Genomic DNA, 17738 nt, shown 5'->3' on the forward strand with positions numbered 1-17738 from the left:
CTGTTGTTACGTTCTGAGTTCAAATTCCGCCGAGGTCGACTTTGCCTTTCATCCTTTCGGGGTCGATAAATTAAGTACCAGTTAAGCACTGGGGTCGATATAATCGACTTAATACCTATGTCTGTCCATGTTTGTCCCTTCTATGTTTGGCCCCTTGTGGGCAATAAAGAAACATATATATATCCCACCATACCCCACTGCATACTGGTATTTCTCATCATCTGTACCCCCACGCTTGTCCATCACCCACTACATGAACCACTACCTCCATCCGTTTACTCCTTCCTCATACTCATACGAAACCATTCCTTCCGACATCCATTGTCCGTGTCCTCTTTTATGCTCACTCCTTGTTCCTTGTGAGTTTACTCTAGCACGCCATCACTACCTTCCTCTTATCTCCTTCAGCCATACATCTTCTCCATAGCAAGACACCTGTGCTTATCCCTCTAACATACTTTAACTTTCCAACACCTGGCATGCAGCCACCCACCTCTACCTTCCCCTCCGAAATACTTCCACTTAGTACTCTTTTGCTCTTTTACTTGTTTCAGTCATTTGACTTCGGTCATGCTGGAGCATCGCCTTTAATCGAGCAAATCGACCCCAGGACTTATTCTTTGTAAGCCTAGTACTTATTCTATCGGTGTCTTTTGCCGAACCGCTAAGATACGGGGACGTAAACACACCAGCATCAGTTGTCAAGCGATGTTGGGGGACAAACACAGACACACAAGCATATACTCACACACATATATATACATATATACGATCAGCTTCTTTCAGTTTCCGCCTACCAAATCCACTCACAAGGCTTTGGTCGGTCCGAGGCTATAGTCGAAGACACTTGCCCAAGGTGCCACGAAGTGGGAATGAACCTGGAACCAAGGGATTGGTAAGCAAGCTACTTACCACACAGCCACTCCTGCGCCTATAGTAGTAAGAACTTTTTCCATTTCCTTTTACTCTGTTTTTTTCTGTCTTGCAAGTTACACATGGTAACTTCACTAGTGTTGATGGCACTCAGTATACTCAGTACACTCTGAGAAGTGGTTGGCGTTAGGAAGGGCATCCGGCCGTAGAAACCATGCCAAAGACAACATTGGAGCACGAAGCAGCTCTGTAGCTCGCCAGTTCCCGGACAAACCGTCCCACCCATACCAGCATGGAAAGTGGACATCAAATGATATCTCTGTGTGTGACTGTGTATTTGTGTGACTGTGTATTTGTGTGTCTTTGTGTGTGTGTTTGTAAATATATGTGTGTGTGTGTGTACATATGCATATATGCAAATATGTGTTTATGTTTGTATATATGTATCTATAAAAGGGGAGTCAAAAGTTATACGCACTCTCGTATTTTCAATGTATTTTCTCAAAAGCAGGCGATAAACAAGTACATCATTTTTCTATATAGCCTCCTTCTTTTTCGATGCACCGCTTCCTTCACATCTTTATCCGTAGGAAGTCGACGACCTCGTAAACTATCTTTGAGCGGTCCAAAGATGTGATAGTCGGAAGGGGCGAGATGTAGGCTGTAGGCAGGGCGTTCCAGCACCTCAAAACCCAATTGGTTAATAGTTTAAACGGTCTGGACGGCCGTGAGTGGGTGAGTATTGTCATGCAACTACAAAACTTTCTTCGACAATAGGCTTCGACGTTTGGTGCGAATTACTGGCTTCAGTTTGTTGGCCAGCAAAGCACTATATCATGCACTGTTGGTCGTACACCCCTTTACCAGGTAATCTTCCAGTAAAGGCCCTTTTGAGTTCCCAAAAAGGGTTAGCATCACCTTTCCAGCGGGAGACTGAGTCTTGAATTTCTTCGCCGCTGGCGAGCCAGGAGACTTCCACTCTGTACTCTGTGTTTTGTATTCTGCCTCATAATAATGAGCCCATGTTGCATCTCCTGTGTCTATTCTTCTCAAAAATTCCTCGCCTTCATTGTTGTAGCGATCGAGTAAACTTTGGCAGACCTCGGGGCGTTTGCGCTTGTGCTCTGCAGTAAGCTCTCTTGACACCCATCTTGCACACACTTTATGGAGTCCGAGCTCATCATGGATGGTTTGATAAGCAGAACCATGGCTAATCTGCAGAGAACGAGTTACGCCATCGCTCATAACTCGCCGGTTCAGCATTACCATCTCTCGAGCTTGCTGAATCTTCTCGTCAGTGGTGGAGATTGACGGACCTCCTAGTCCCTCTTTGTGCATCACGCTTGTCTGGCCACTTTTAAGCTTTTCGACCCACTCATACACACTTCTACGCGATAGTGCACTGTCTCTGTATTGTGCTAAAAGCCCCCGATGAATTTCAGTACCTGACACACCATCCGACCAGAGAAATCGGATCATTGCTCTTTCTTCTTCTTTGGTGCACATTGCTAGTGGAGCGGCCATGCTTACACTGTAAAGCCAGAAAGAAAACTGGCGCGATCAGGCTCAAACTTCGATCACGTTACCACAATAGTACCAACTATAAGCAAGCATGCGCAGAAGGGAATATGACAATGATAAAGATATGTTATGGCGTAAGTGCGGATAATTTTTCACTTCCTCTCGTACATACATACATATATACATATATATGTATATATCCATACACACACACACACATATGTATGTATGTATGTATAATTATATATATATATATATATATATATATATATATATATATATATATATACATGTATATATGCATACGCACACATATGTATGAATGTATGTATGTATGCATGTAAATGGGTAACGGAAAACATACTAATAGTATGGGTTGAGATGGAAATACAGTGTAATATGCGTATGAACATTTTCTATATCCAGTTTAGCTATGTTTGCATCACATGTTTAAATTTGTAGGACGCTGACTCTGTGTCTATACTAACAAAGCCATTAAAGGCCCTGCTAATTTATTCAGAGCTATATGCAATTATATGGTCATTTAAATATTTAATATCTAATATAATAGAAAATTATTTTGCAAGAAATTGTATAACTGCAGTTATGTAAGGTGTATAGAGTGTGTATAGTATGTAAAATATTAAGTTCACAGAACCATGCAGCGGATACGGTGTTGTTTTATGATAATGTAGTTTTAGGGGGTTTTTAAAGATAAATATGAATGTAGAATGTATAATTTAAATGACACAAAAATAAAATAGTATCCAGAGAAATGTATTATTTTAAAAACATGGTTTAAACTAGGAAGTAAATGTGGTAATGGATTTTAGTGTAATTATATCTATATTTGTATTAATGTTTCCTTGGGGAAAAAACAAACATTAATATTATAGGTGGTAATTAGGAGAATCGATATAGAGAAGCTGAAAGGATGTTAATAGAAACCTAAAATTGTATTTGTAAGCATAATGTAAAAATGTAAGTCAGGAGCTAATATAATTATAAAGTTATAATTTAAAGATAACTTATCTGAAAGGCGATGTCGATGTCATTTAGTATTAAGTGTAATCTAATTTTATTAAGATGGCCATATCTTATATATGTACATAATTGGCAACAGAGAGCTTTGAAATTCGTGAAAATAGCGCTACTTAAATGTTTTTCTGAATGTGTTTCCTTCTACCCACATGGAACATTTAAAACTTCCCAACACTCAAAACCTCTAATCTTCTCTATCATAAATATTTAACACATCACTGCAACATCAACTACACACTTATACCATGTAGGGATTTTTTTTATAGTATGAGCATTTTACTCCACTTTACTCAATAGAACAAACTTCCTCACTTGATATTTTATGTAATCACTAGCAGTATCGCCCGGTGTTGCTCGGGTTTGTTTCGACCCTTTAGAATTGGAATTTTTGAAAAGTAAAAATTTTGCATTATGTAGCTTGTTATTCTCTTTAGGTGAACATTTTTCTGGTTGAAATACACCGAAAAATGGCGACACAGCAGTAAAAAAATCGTAAAAAATAGGGATTTTCATAGAAAAAAAAAGCACCTTTTTGATGTAAATAATTTTTGGTGTTAACATGGTCAGATTTGAATTTTCTTCTTCTACGAAAGGAAGAGCAAGCCTTCTTCTATCATACTCTCAATTTTGGTCAATTTGCGCCGCAGGGTCTCGAAGGAGATAGTGTTAGTTGAAGGCTACCAAACCTGCCAAACACAGACAACTTCAGCTTTATAGAGAGATTTGTCACTGTAAATTGGACAAGGACTGGTTGGTGGAATATTAAGGTTAATCAAAATTTAAATATTTAAATGTGATTTTGATGTAATAACTAATGAGTGTAGGTTGGTTTTCAGCTCTTTTCTTACCGAGCTATTATTCTGCTGAATCCTTCAACCAGTGTCTGTAAAATTTATTACCTACTTCATAACATTGTCACGCAGGGTTAATATTACTCTCTTATATCTCATGCTTTCGATTATTCTTAAGAAACGACAAACCAACCTACACTCATTAGTTATTACATCAAAATCACATTTAAATATTTAAATTTTGATTAACCTTAATATTCCACCAACCAGTCCTTGTCCAATTTGCAATAATTTACAAATGATCATAAATTTAGATTTCTCTCTACACTCTGCATCAGACTTCTACTACAGTTCATCGTTGTCTTCCTTCCATCCACACCCTTTCCTCCAGCGCTTAACTCTGACCACGTTTCAACCATTTACGAACTGCCTTATTCAATGTAATTACAATAAACCTAATAACCTCTATAAACATATATCATAAACAAACACAACCATCCTAAATATTACATTGTAGCCAGTTAGATCTTACACACACATTATCATCTCCTTGACCCTACACCTCATCTTATTTTGAGACCTAGTGTATCTTGGACTACCTCATGCAATGTGTTCTTCCTGTGTTCATATGACATTAAGTTGTACATTGAGTGTGACTCGGTTATTTCTAAATTTGAAACTATATTATTGTTATTAATGTTGTTATTCTTGTTGTTGTTAATGTTGTTATTCCTGTTGTTATTGTTCTTCTTGTTTTTGTTCTTCTTGTTGCTCTGATGTTATTGTTCGTCTTCAAATAATCTCCCTAAGATTTCGTGACGTTGATAAACGAGAACGAGGTGAAGTCAACCTCACCTTAAACCCAAAGTATTGATTTCGAGGCTGGAGACTTTTTCTGCTCTATTCTTTTCTTTCTTTTTTTCCGTGTTCACTTTCCTTCTGTTTCTTTTGTTCTTCTCTTCTCTTTTACTTTCCTGTTTTTTTTTTTTTATCGCAATCATCCTTTCTTTCATTCTATCCACACTGAAATGTGTTTCTGTATTCAAGTAGACTTTCTCCTCATTTTTCTCTTTTTGTTTTATTCACCTTTCCATCTCCTAACCTTTTTCTCCTCTCTCTCCCTCTCCTTTTCTCTCTGTCCTTCGCGCTTTTGCTCTCTCTCTCTGTTTCTCTCTCTCTCTCTCTCTCTCTCTCTCTCTCTCTCTCTCTCTCTCTCTCTCTCTCTCTCTTTCAAACACTTTATATTTTTTCAATCTTCCTCTCTTTCCCCTCTTTTTCGCTCTGGTTCTCAATCTCTTTTGTTCTCATTATCTTTATGTATGTGTATAGCATTTATATATATATATATATATATATATATATATATATATATATATATATATATATATATTATAAATAAACATACATACATACATACATACATACATACATACATACATACATACATACATACATGCATACATATATATATATATACTTTTCGCATTTCTTCTTCTCTTGGTTGGATCTGAGAGCTCTGTCTATGATCCTTGCACTTCCGTTGAGACTGGGAAGATTGATTACGTTAACGATTCCTTTAAACTATCACATGTCAACGGCTGTAAAAAAGAAAAAAATTAAATCAACGTAGCCATGGAAGGAATTATAGAGGAATGACATCTTGGGCAGAAAGGATATTACGTAGTAGCTAATACGAAGCCTGAAATGTATAGACTCAATGTCTGTGTGAGACGAGAGAAGGAAAGACAAATGACACAGAAATACCTGGATAGAGGTATCACATAACTAGTAAACTCTATGCAGCAGGAGTCGCTATGCTAGAGACTGAAATCGCTGGAGACGAAATTGTGTGACAGAGTTTTGAGTATTTTTGTGGGTTCAAGCCAATCAGTTGTGTGAGTTTTCTCTGGATGCAGTTTAAGATGCTCGTTTATATTGCAACAACACTGTCTCAAATATAGAAGCACAGTTTTCCAGTGTGAGTTTCACCTAAGCTTTACAGGGAGTCAGTAATCGTTGGAAGTTAAAATGTTTTTTGGAAGGAGGGGATGCTGTAGAGAAAGACCAGTCTTTGCTTTGAGATACAGCATTTGCCATTTTAAGGATATGCTTTAGCTAGGAAAGATCTTCAGTGATGGTGAGGATTGGCATCTGGGGCAATGTGCAGTGGTTGTGATATTTTACTGTTGAACGGGAAAAGATTGACATTACCCAAATGATTAATGTTTTCACGTTCTCTCGGGTTTCTTTCTGATGGCCAAATGTGATACCTGTCAGTGCTCTAAGTAGGCTTATGCTAATAATATACTTGGTTTTTTTTTTCCTTTTTTTACAGTTTTTATACGCCGTTTGTGCACTATGCCTTCCATATGCACTGTACGAATTTAGTAGAATATAACCCTAAGTATATTTTAACTTTTGTGTATGTAGTATATTTCTATTGCCGCCGTACGTAAGATGCGTGGTGTATGCGAGAGATTCGAAATAAGGACACCTACCTTCTCTTCGCTAGACAGAGACCTCTCAGTGGTAATGGATCCTTCAACACAGCTCGACCCGAACACTAGAAATAGCAGCTGCTTCTCCCCTACCTTAACAACGTGCTCACGCGTCTGACTCCTTAGGTTACCTCGATCGAAAAAAGGCCCAATCCTACCCTGCCTGCGCGCGCGTCACTCCTGCCCCTTCTTCTTCCGGTCAGCCCTAAATTCCGGTCAGCTCCCCAGCTGCTGACGTCATCCCACAAGATGATAAGAGATTTTATATGATTTATTGTAAATAGTGTTACGAATGTTGCAGACACCTTGTATGCAATTGTAGACATGTTGTATGTAATACGTAATAATTTTCTGTATGAAGCATATATATGTTGTTGTGTGTAATGATTAACTGCAATTAGTATTCATTGGTGTTGCTGTTATTGAGATAAATAGTCGATTTGGCATGTATTAACATAGTTTATCGGTTTGAAACCAGATTTCGAAATTGTTGTTGAAAGGTTGGACTGCTGTGTTTGAAGAGAAGTGGAAATATGGAATTGTGATATTACTACGTATGAGGATGTGTATATGTAGTGGAGAGGTGGGACAAAATTATGTAGGTTCGGGTTTTAAGAAGTGATATGCGCATGTGTAGCTAGCTGTATGGTAAGCAGTTTGTTTCCCAGTCTCATGGTTCCGGGTTCGTTCGGCCCTACCGTGTAGCGCCTTGAGGAGGTGCCTTCTCTATAGCATCAGGCCAACGAAAACCTTGTGAGTGGATTGGTAGACGGAAAATGAAAGAAGCCCGTCGTGCATGCGTGTTTGTGTGTGTGTGTGTGTGTGTGTGTGTATGTGTGTGGTGTGTGTGTGTGTGTGTGTGTGTATGCGTGTGTGTGCGTGTGTGTATTTATATCTGTGTTTATCCCCAGCACCAATTGTCAACCGGTATTCGTGTGTTTCTGTCCCCGTAACCTAGCGGTATTTCGTCTGCCATTACGTTCTGGGTTCAAATTCCGTCGAGGTTGACTTTGCCTTTCATCCTTTCGGGGTCGATTAAATAAGTACCAGTTACGCACTGGGGTCGATATAATCGACTTAATCCGTTTGTCTGTCTCTGTCCTTATTTGTTCTCTCTATGTTTAGCCCCTGTGGGTAGTAAAGAAATAGGTATTTCGTCTGCCGTTACGTTCGGAGTTCAAATTCCGCCGAGGTCGACTTTGCCTTTCATCCTTTCGGGGTTCAATAAGTTAAGTATCAGTTACGCACTGGGGGGGGGGTCGATGTAATCGACTTAACCCCTTTGTCTGTCCTTGTTTATTCCCTCTATTTTTAGCCCCTTGTGGGCAATAAAGAAATAAGAAATGAAAATGGTTTACGGCACGAAAGAAATCACTTTAAACAAGATAAAATAATATTCGCAATGCCTTATCTCTCCTAAGTATACAAGTAGGAGATTTTACGTAAAATTAATTTTAATGATATCATCGAAGACTTTTCAATTAAAAAAGAAAAAAAGACGTAGGAGAAAGCATTTCAAATATAAATAAAGTGGAAGTATATAAAAATAAGCATTATTTTGCATCTTACAGTGAATTTTGTTTCATCTTGAAATATATAAATTTACTTAATGGTTTATTATTGTTTACATTTTGAATTATTTTTGTTTGCATTTTGAACCATTTGCATATATTTGAGGGCGCCAAAACCTTCAAAGTGCTTAGGGCCTCTATGGGTCTTAATCCGGCCCTGTTTATAGGTATGTCAACATTATCTGAAAGTGTTAAAAGATCGTTTATTGCTTAAAATAGCGGTGACCACAAAAGGTCAGTAATTGCATTTTGACAATACAGCTTGATGACATCGAAGTTATCACTTGCATTCAGAACTGGCTGTTGTGAAACGTGATGGACATATTCATCGCTTAATATGATCTTAATAAACCTCCGGGCATATCTACTTTTATTGCAACGAATTTTCCCAATGTTTATTCATGTCGTGTGCTTGTCTTATATGTGTCAAATTATAAACTTATGCATGTATGTTTGTGTGTGTGTGTTTACATATAAACGTGTGTTGGAGTGGACAGAAGCGCTCGTGTACACTTATATAGATCTATCCGCGCGTGTGTCTTATATGTGTATATATGTGTATGAAAAGTTTCCCTATAAATTTAAAATTACCCCGCAAAAAATCACAAGAATCAGATGAGCACAGACCTTACATTGGTTAGTAGGTGTTATTGATTATCTTATTCATAGTAAATGCATATGTGTATGTGTATATATATACATAGGTGTATGTATATTTATATATGTGTGTGTATGTATGTGTGTGTCTACGTGAGTGTATAACACACACACACACACACACATATATATATATATATATATATGTGACCGCGTGTGTACCGTTGGCGATTATTTTTTCCTCCGTCTTCCCTTCTTTGGATCTTTCCTTTTCCTGTGTTTCTGACGAAGAGCTCCGCTCGAAACGTTAAACCCTCCTTTCTTTCTTTCCTGAGCGTCCAATAGTACTATACTTGTTCCACGTCCTCGCGTTGTTGTGCTTTCTCTTTGTGTTTTCATATTTGGATTAACTATATATATATATATTTCCCGACCACACGGTTCCAGGTTCAGTCCCACTACATGGCTGCGTGGCACCTTGAGTAAGTGCCTTCCATTATAGCCTCGGGCCGACCAAAGCCTTGTGATCGGATTTGGTAGACGGAAACATCGTGTGTGTGTGTGTGTGTGTGTGTGTGTGTGTGTGCGCGTGTGTGTGTGTGTGTGTGCGTGTGTGTGTCTTTGTGTATATGTTTCCCCCCCCACATCGCTTGACAACTGATGTTAGTGTGTCTACGTCCCCGTAAACTTAGAATAAGTACTAGGATTATAAAGAATAAGTCCTGGGATCGATTTCTTCGACTAAAAACCCTTTAAGGTGATGCTCCAGTATGGCCGCAGTCAAATGACTGAAACAAGTAAAAGAAAAGAATATATATATATATATATATATATATATATATATATATATATATATATATATATATATATATATATGGGAGGAGGGACGAATATATGTGAACATTTGTGAATGTGTGTGTGTGTATATGAACATATGAATGTGTAGGAGTGGAGTGTGATTTCTAATTCCTAAACCATTCTACATAATTTTAAGTTACTAGCTTTGTTTAAAGGCTTATTCTTTCTTTGCATTCACACCGAGCTATTATACGGGCGTGATAAGAAGTGAGATAGCAAGCCAATTGTAAATCAATTTGAAGTAGGAAACATCTATGGGTGAAGAAGGCTGTACGATACTGGACTGATTTGCTCAAACGTCGTGCTGACTTTACGGGAGACATTAAATATTAAGAGATAAGAAAAATGCAGACAGAAAAATAATTTAAATTATGTTTTATTAATTTATTTATTCATCTTGTTATTTGCCTATTTGCCTTTTACTTTATTTTTTTCTATAACCACTCATTTTCTTGACCGGTTGAACTGAATTTGTGGTTTATGATTTTATGGTATTTGTTTTGTTATGTGTGTTTTTATTTTCTTGTTTGTTTTAAGCAAAACGCTTTGTGTTCGTACCTGAAGCGTCTACACTTACCAATGTTACTGAAAGAATACTGTATGATGAATTGTTTAATATATTATATAACATTTCGGCAATGATCTACTAGCAAAGTGGAAATGAAACAATTGTAGTGTTATGCGATAAAGAATATTTGCTCAATCCAATCTCTTTTGTTTATGTGCGTGCGTGCGTGCGCGCCGTGTATGTGTGTGTGTGTGTGTGTGTGTATACAGAGAGAGAAAGACAGACAGACAAACAGATAAACAGACAGTAGATAGATAGATAGATAGATAGATAGATAGATAGATAGATAGATAGATAGATAGATAGATAGATAGATAGATAGATAGATAGATCTTCTTTTCTACGTGTTTTCCATATGTATCACTTATTCTTATATTTTTCTTATTTTTCAGTGTGATATGAAGTCGCCCCGTGATGACAGTGTTATCTCTTGTGCTGTATGTTCTGGCAGTTGTTGCCGGTTTAATCCTGTTCGGACTTTATCGTCAAAGGTCGGAAAGCGCTAAAGAAGAACTGGTTTCTGACGACGCTGTTTACACCCGCTACAAAGTAAAACCTTCCATATTTTCGGTACTCGGCATCCAGTACTATGGCAACAGTAACTATTTCTGTTCGTTTGACGACCATTTCGAGTCTTTCGACGCCGTCAGCAAGGCCTGTAGACGAGCTGGTCTGGAACATTGTCAGTTGATAGTGGGAGTGGACTTTACAGCCAGCAACGAGTGGCAAGGTCGAAAAACGTTCAACGGCCAGTGCCTACATAAAATTTGGCCAGGCAAGGTTTTGAACCCTTACCAAAAGGTCATATCGATTTTGGGACAGACCCTGGAGCCGTTCGACGAAGACAAACTGATTCCTGCCTTCGGTTTTGGCGATACGAAAACAATGAACCAGGATGTTTTCTACCTGAATCCATCGGAGAATCCATGTTACGGTTTCCACGAAGTGCTGGAGCGGTATAACGAAGCGGTTCGAAATATCACTCTAAGTGGCCCCACCACTTTCTGCCCCATCATTGAAAAAGCTATCGAGATTGTTAAAGAGAAAAATACCTACCACATCCTGGTGATTATTGCTGATGGCCAGGTAAGCACTCGACACCTTTCGGTATTGTTATACCTTGTGCTTGTGTTATTGATGTAACCGTTTGTACTTTTCTTGTTCCTTTCGAGTACATGTTGTGTGTGTGTGTGTGTGTGTGTGTGTGTGTGTGTGTGTGTGTGTGTGTGTGTGTGTGTGTGTGTGTTGTGTGTGTGTGTGTTCTCAGGGGCATCAGAGGCCAATTACAAAGGTAACATATCACAGAAGAGTCAGAGAGCTACGTAATCGCTACAATGTAGTTCCTGATCCCACACTCGCACACACAATTCAGAAAGTCATTACCTAAGTGTGTTTTCTTCACTGCTTAATTAATTATATAAAATGTTCCTTGCATTAAACTTGAGAATATTTACTAATATATTCTTTTCCATAAAGAAAACTTCATATTTAATTATTAAATCGAGAATCGATTCTATTTTCCTACGCTAACATAAGCAATCTTGCTTATTTATTTGGTGATTCTTTCACCTGTACTTCAACAAGTACCGTAAAAATCTGTTCTTCGCTGGTAAGGTCAGAATAAAGCACAAACATTTACGGAATAGCCAAAATATATTAATCATTGACGGACAAATTTCTAGCTAGTTTCTTTTCTTTTTTTTTTGTACAAAATATGTTAAATATGTAAATGCTAACATTAGTTACTATACTGGGGAGTATGAAGGCGGCGAGCTGGCAGAAACGTTAGCGCACCGGGCGAAATGCGTAGCTGTATTTCGTCTGCCGTTACGTTCTGAGTTCAAATTCCGCCGAGGTCGACTTTGCGTTTCATCCTTTCGGGGTCGATTAAATAAGTACCAGTTACGCACTGGAGTCGATATAATCGACTTAATCCGTGTGTCTGTCCTTGTTTGTCCCTTCTGGGTTCAGCCTTTTGTGGGTAGTAAAGAAATAGGTATTTCGTCTGTCGTTACGTTCTGAGTTCAAATTCCGCCGAGGTCGACTTTGCCTTTCATCATTTAGGGGTCGATAAATAAAGTACCAGTTACGCACTGGGATCGATGTAATCGACTTAATCCGTTTGTCTATCCTTGTTTGTCCCCTCTGTGTTTAGCTCCTTGTGGGTAATAAAGAAATATATACTGGGGAGTATGCATGGAACATTTTTGTCTTTCTTTATATGTTTAATAATTGTGACTCTGTACGATATCATGGAAACAGTTTGGCGCGAGGTAGCTAGATTGCTTGGGTTTTGCAGACTCGTAAACCACTTCTAGGTAAAAGCTAGAGTAAGGAGGAAGTATCATGAATACGACAAATAGTAATAAAATAACTGATGAAAGATATAAATGTGATACAATGGTAATAAATTATCTGAAGGTGATAAAATACAGTGACTGAAACGACAATAGAGGAGCTAATAAAATGAAATAAAATGATAATAAAAAATATCAATAAAAATATTAAAGTTAAGGAAATCGCCAACATTGAGCAGAGAACTTGTTAACCCTGTGGTTAAAGAAATCAAGATCATAGTCTGTACGAAAAGAACTGAAAGAGAATTTATTCTAGTGTTCAACTGTTCTGGGTGGGGAGTCTCTATATGGAACTAGCCATTCATCCAGGAAGCTCGGATACAAGTCAGTTACGAAACTATGTATAACTCATAATGTAAATATTATGTATGATATATACAGAATAGTGTATAATTAACAGCTATTATTTTTATTATTATTATCATTGCCTTTGCATAGCTTCTAACGCTGGAGATGTACTACGTTCACTACCAGTGAACTAAGGTAACACCTCTTATTTTTCGAACACTTTCCGGAGTATTCGAGCGGTTCTAAGCAGTGCTGTTTTCTGCAAGTGCTCCACCCTTATTGCAGACCCTATTTGTTCTATGTACTTCTCAAGATTTTTTACTCACTGTTCCCAGGGCTCCGACAATTATTGGTACTACTACCACTTTTTTCATCGACCACAACTGTTAAACCTCCCAAGCTAACCGGTCATATCTATCGACTTTTCTTACTTCCTTATCGCATACCTTGTTATCAGGTGAGCATGCTATATCTATGATCCAGCATAGTTTGCTTTACTCTTTACTCTTTTACTTGTTTCAGTCATTTGACTGCGGCCATGCTGGAGCACTGCCTTTAATCGAGCAACTCGACCCCGGGACTTATTCTTTGTAAGCCCAGTACTTATTATATCGGTCTCTTTTGCCGAACCGCTAAGTAATGGGGACATAAACACACCAGCATCGGTTGTCAGGCAATGCTAGGGGCACAAACACAGACACACAAACACACACACATATACATATATATATACATATATACGACAGGCTTCTTTCAGTTTCCGTCTACCAAATCCACTCACAAGGCTTTGGTCGGCCCGAGGCTTTGTAGAAGACACTTGCCCAAGGTGCCACGCAGTGGGACTGAACCCGGAACCATGTGGTTGGTAAACAAGCAACCTACCACACAGCCACTCCTGCGCCTTTCTTTCTCAATTAAGACAATGTCTGACTTCCTATTCTCAATCTCATGGTCGCACTGAATCATAAAATCCCACAGGATCTTTGCATTATCATTTTCGATGATGCCTTCGGGTTTGTGGTCGTACCAATTTTTTGCTCTGTCAAGTCTATACTTGTTGCAAAGTGTCCAATGGACAAGCCTAGCTATATTGTCGTGGCGTCTCTTATACTCCTTCCGGGCTAGTGGCGTACATTGGCCGGTAATATGCCATACGGTTTAACCATTTTATCCACAGATTCTGCACTTATCACTTTCTGATGTGTTGTCTATGCTGTATTTTTATGTAGTATGTTCTTAGTGCTTTCTCTTGGGCAGCACAGATTAGAGCCTCCGTTTCCGGTTTTAAATCACTTTTAGTCATCCACAACCATCTTTTTTCTCTCTCTGTCTTATCTTCAACATCCCTATGAAGTTGTCCATGCATTCTTTTCTTTACCTACCTATTTTCAGTTTCATTCGTTTTCAATTGCTTGTACAGTGCAATCTTTCATCCTACACAGGCCTGACCTTCTTACTTCTAATAGTAACGGTTCTGTGGCATTTTTTACATACCATATTATGTTGCTTTCTTCTGCTCTAATGCTGTGTTCGCATCCAATAAGTCTTCTTCCTCCTCTTTTTCTTGGTACACACAGTCTGTCTGTGTCACTTTTGGGGGTGGAGTGTCCCATATCTAGTCAGCAACTTCCTTGTCTCTCTGTCTAAGCTGTTTAGTTCGTCTACTGTCCATGCGATAACCCTTGCTCCACATCTAAGGAGTGAAACCGCCCAGGTGTTGATAGCTTCAATCATATTCCGTCCCGTTTAATTTCGACTTAAGGATCAGTCTCAGTCTGCGCAAGTACTCCACCTTAAATTTTTCTGTCATTTCTTTTTTCATCAATTTCTCCATTTCCAAAATCTCCAAGTACTTATAGGCCATCCCTTCGTAACCTCCCGCGACGATATCGATAGCCCGTCCATACATTTGATTTTGCTTCTCTTCAAGACTAAAACACCACACTTTCTCAGTCCGAACTCCATTCTGATATCATCACTGAAAGTATACACCGTATCAACGAGGGAACTGACTTGGGTTTCATTATTGGATTTGAGGTCATCCATGACCTTTTGTTGGAAGCTTTTGAATACACACCCAGCTTTTGCTTTCCTCGGGATCAGTGTTAGTGGTATCAAGCACAGTACAAAGATAAGTAGGAACAAGCAGTCCCCTTGGAAGATGCCCCCGCCCCGATTTCTACTGTCCCTAAACTTCTTCCGCATGCTGTCAAGTCCGTCCTCCAATTCACCATAATTTTTCCAAGCAATCGCTCAACATTCGATGCAATCCCAAACAGGTTCATACACTCCATAATCCAAGAATGTGAGATCGTATCGTACGCCTTACGATAGTCGATCCATGACATGGCTAAGTTACTTTTCCTCCTCTTGCAGTCTCTAAGTACAGTTTTGTCTATCAGGAGTTGATCCTTCGTACCTCTGTACTTTCGCTTGCAACCCTTCTGCTCATGGGGCAAGACATTATTATTATTATCATTATTATTATTATTATTATTATTATTATTATTATTATTATTATTGAGTGAGAGAGCAGTGCATGCCATCAAAGTGACACTAGGGTAAAATATACGAAGCCCAGTATACCCATCATGACTACCCGTCTGATAAGGGTACACCAGGCACATGCATCACAACCATATGTGCGCGACATGGTGATCTCATATCAAGATAAACAGCACATGACCTTGCAGGTGAGGCCCAATTAGAATTTTCTTCTGGTCGAGTAACCCATCCCGCTCAAGAGGCCCCTGAATAAGGGTTGTTTAAAGATGTTAAACGAAACACCCATGTTTCCAAAGGTGAATTATTCAAACCCCAAAGAATCCCTCTCAAGACATGGCTATGATGTTCCCCCACTACTTCTGCTTGTGATCAGAGATGCATATATCGTCAGCCGCTAAGGGACAAACTCAACTGGTTAAGGTCAAACAACTGACAAGCAAATCTGTGGTATTGAGCAGAATATTTCCTGTAGCCCATCTTTTATACCAGACAAAACTATGTACATGATAAGACTTCCAATCAGTTAAGATCAGAAGACACGAGATCTACTGTCTGGTACTGCATCAGGGCATTTATTATTATTAATTAATATTATTATTATTATTATTATTATTATTATTATTATTATTATTATTATTATTATTATTATTATTATTATTATTATTATTAGAAGGCGAACTGGCAGAATCGTTAGCACGCTGGATGAAATGCTTAGCGGTATTTTGCCCATCGCTACGTTCTCAGTTCAAAATTCCGCCGAGGTCGACTTTGCCTTTCATCCTTTCGGGGTTGATAAAATAAGTACCAGTTGAACACTGGGTCGGTGTAATCGACTCATCCCCACCTTCCTCAAGCTGCCCTTGTGGTAAAGAGTAGTAGTAGTAGTAGTAGTAGTAGTAGTAGTAGTAGTAGTAGTAGTAGTAGTAGTAGTAGTGTAGTAGTAGTAGTAGTAGTTGTTGTATTTCCGTACTACTTCAAGTTCTTCTGGCCCCTAACAGGAGCCCGATTCCTTCAGGCCTGCGAAACTTGAAGTATATATAAATATATATGTGTCTTTTTATATAATAATATATATTCTATTTTCTTTTGCCAGATAAACGAACAAGGCGAAACAGTGAGAGCCATAGTCGAAGCATCTGAGTATCCTCTTAGTATCATCGTGGTCGGCGTTGGCGACGGCCCGTGGGATATCATGGAGGAGTTTGACAACTGTTTACCACGTCGGAAATTCGACAATTTCCAGTTTGTCGATTACCACGGAACAGTAGGCAAATCCAAACATCCGGAAGCAGTGTTTGCCTTACACGCTCTGATGGAAGTACCCGACCAATACAAAACCATCAGGAATTTAGGGTACCTTCAGAAAGAGGATAAGTTCTATGGAATTATGGGTGGAAACTACAAGATAGAATCTAATGTCTGAAGGACAAATATGACGAATCTACACTTCTGTCCAAAAGCTATTACAAACATACATACCGCACAACCTACCCAACTATCTCTGTCTTTTTTCCTCTCTTTCACTCTCTCTTGCTTTCAGTCCCTCTCTCTATCTCTATCTCTGTCTACCTACCTATCTATCTATCTTTCTATCTATCTTGTGCTCTATATCTTTTTCTCATTCCTCGTTCCTCTTTGCTCTTAATTCTCTTGCGACTTATTGGGACATTCAAAAAGTCATGGCTGATTTTTCCTAATACATATATGAAATTTATATGAAATTATGTGTGTTTGTATGTATGCAAATACAATTCAGACTCCTATACAGATATATACATACATATTACATAAATATGAAACGTATATATTAATATACATGCATACCTATACTAAAATGTATAGAGACAAATGCTTATATATGTGCGTATGCATATGTGAGTATATAAATAATGATAATAACAACAACCACAATAATAATAACAGAAATAATAACAATAATAATGACAATGATAATGGTAATAATAATAATAATATAATAATAATAATATAATAATAATAATAATAATAATAATAATAATAATGAAAAACGATGATAATGGTGATAATAACAACAATAACGGTAGTAATAATAATAATAATAATAATAATAATAATAATAATAATAATAATAATAATAATAATAATATAATAAAAGCAATTGAAACCGAGCTTTCACAACGTCGTTATTCCAAGTTTCGTATTACTGCTTTTCTTTACAGCTAATAAAAAATTTAGTCGTGCTGCAAAGCAATGGGCGTGAAACTTGGAGTGGCATCACGGTTAAATCACAG

The 17738-nt window shown here is 38.1% G+C and overlaps 2 protein-coding genes across 6 annotated transcripts in view; one reads left to right on the forward strand and one right to left on the reverse strand.

Moving 5' to 3' along the window:
- LOC115212881 (E3 ubiquitin-protein ligase RGLG5) overlaps positions 1–17285 on the forward strand; it is a 264462-nt gene extending 247177 nt beyond the window's left edge. For all 5 annotated transcript variants that reach the window (XM_029781675.2, XM_029781674.2, XM_036503716.1 and 2 more), the window contains 2 exons: positions 10711–11404; positions 16562–17285. In XM_029781675.2, coding sequence (XP_029637535.1) covers positions 10733–11404; positions 16562–16891 — 1002 coding nt within the window. In that variant the 5' untranslated portion in view covers positions 10711–10732 and the 3' untranslated portion in view covers positions 16892–17285. The remainder of the gene's footprint in view (positions 1–10710; positions 11405–16561) is intronic.
- On the reverse strand, positions 1708–2211 carry LOC115213170. Its single transcript, XM_029782106.1, has one exon. The coding sequence runs from the start codon at positions 2209–2211 to the stop codon at positions 1708–1710; it is 504 nt and encodes a 167-aa protein (XP_029637966.1).
- Positions 17286–17738: the final 453 nt, after the last annotated feature.

Source organism: Octopus sinensis, linkage group LG6, assembly GCF_006345805.1.
Source record: "Octopus sinensis linkage group LG6, ASM634580v1, whole genome shotgun sequence".
NCBI classification, from domain to species: domain Eukaryota; kingdom Metazoa; phylum Mollusca; class Cephalopoda; order Octopoda; family Octopodidae; genus Octopus; species Octopus sinensis.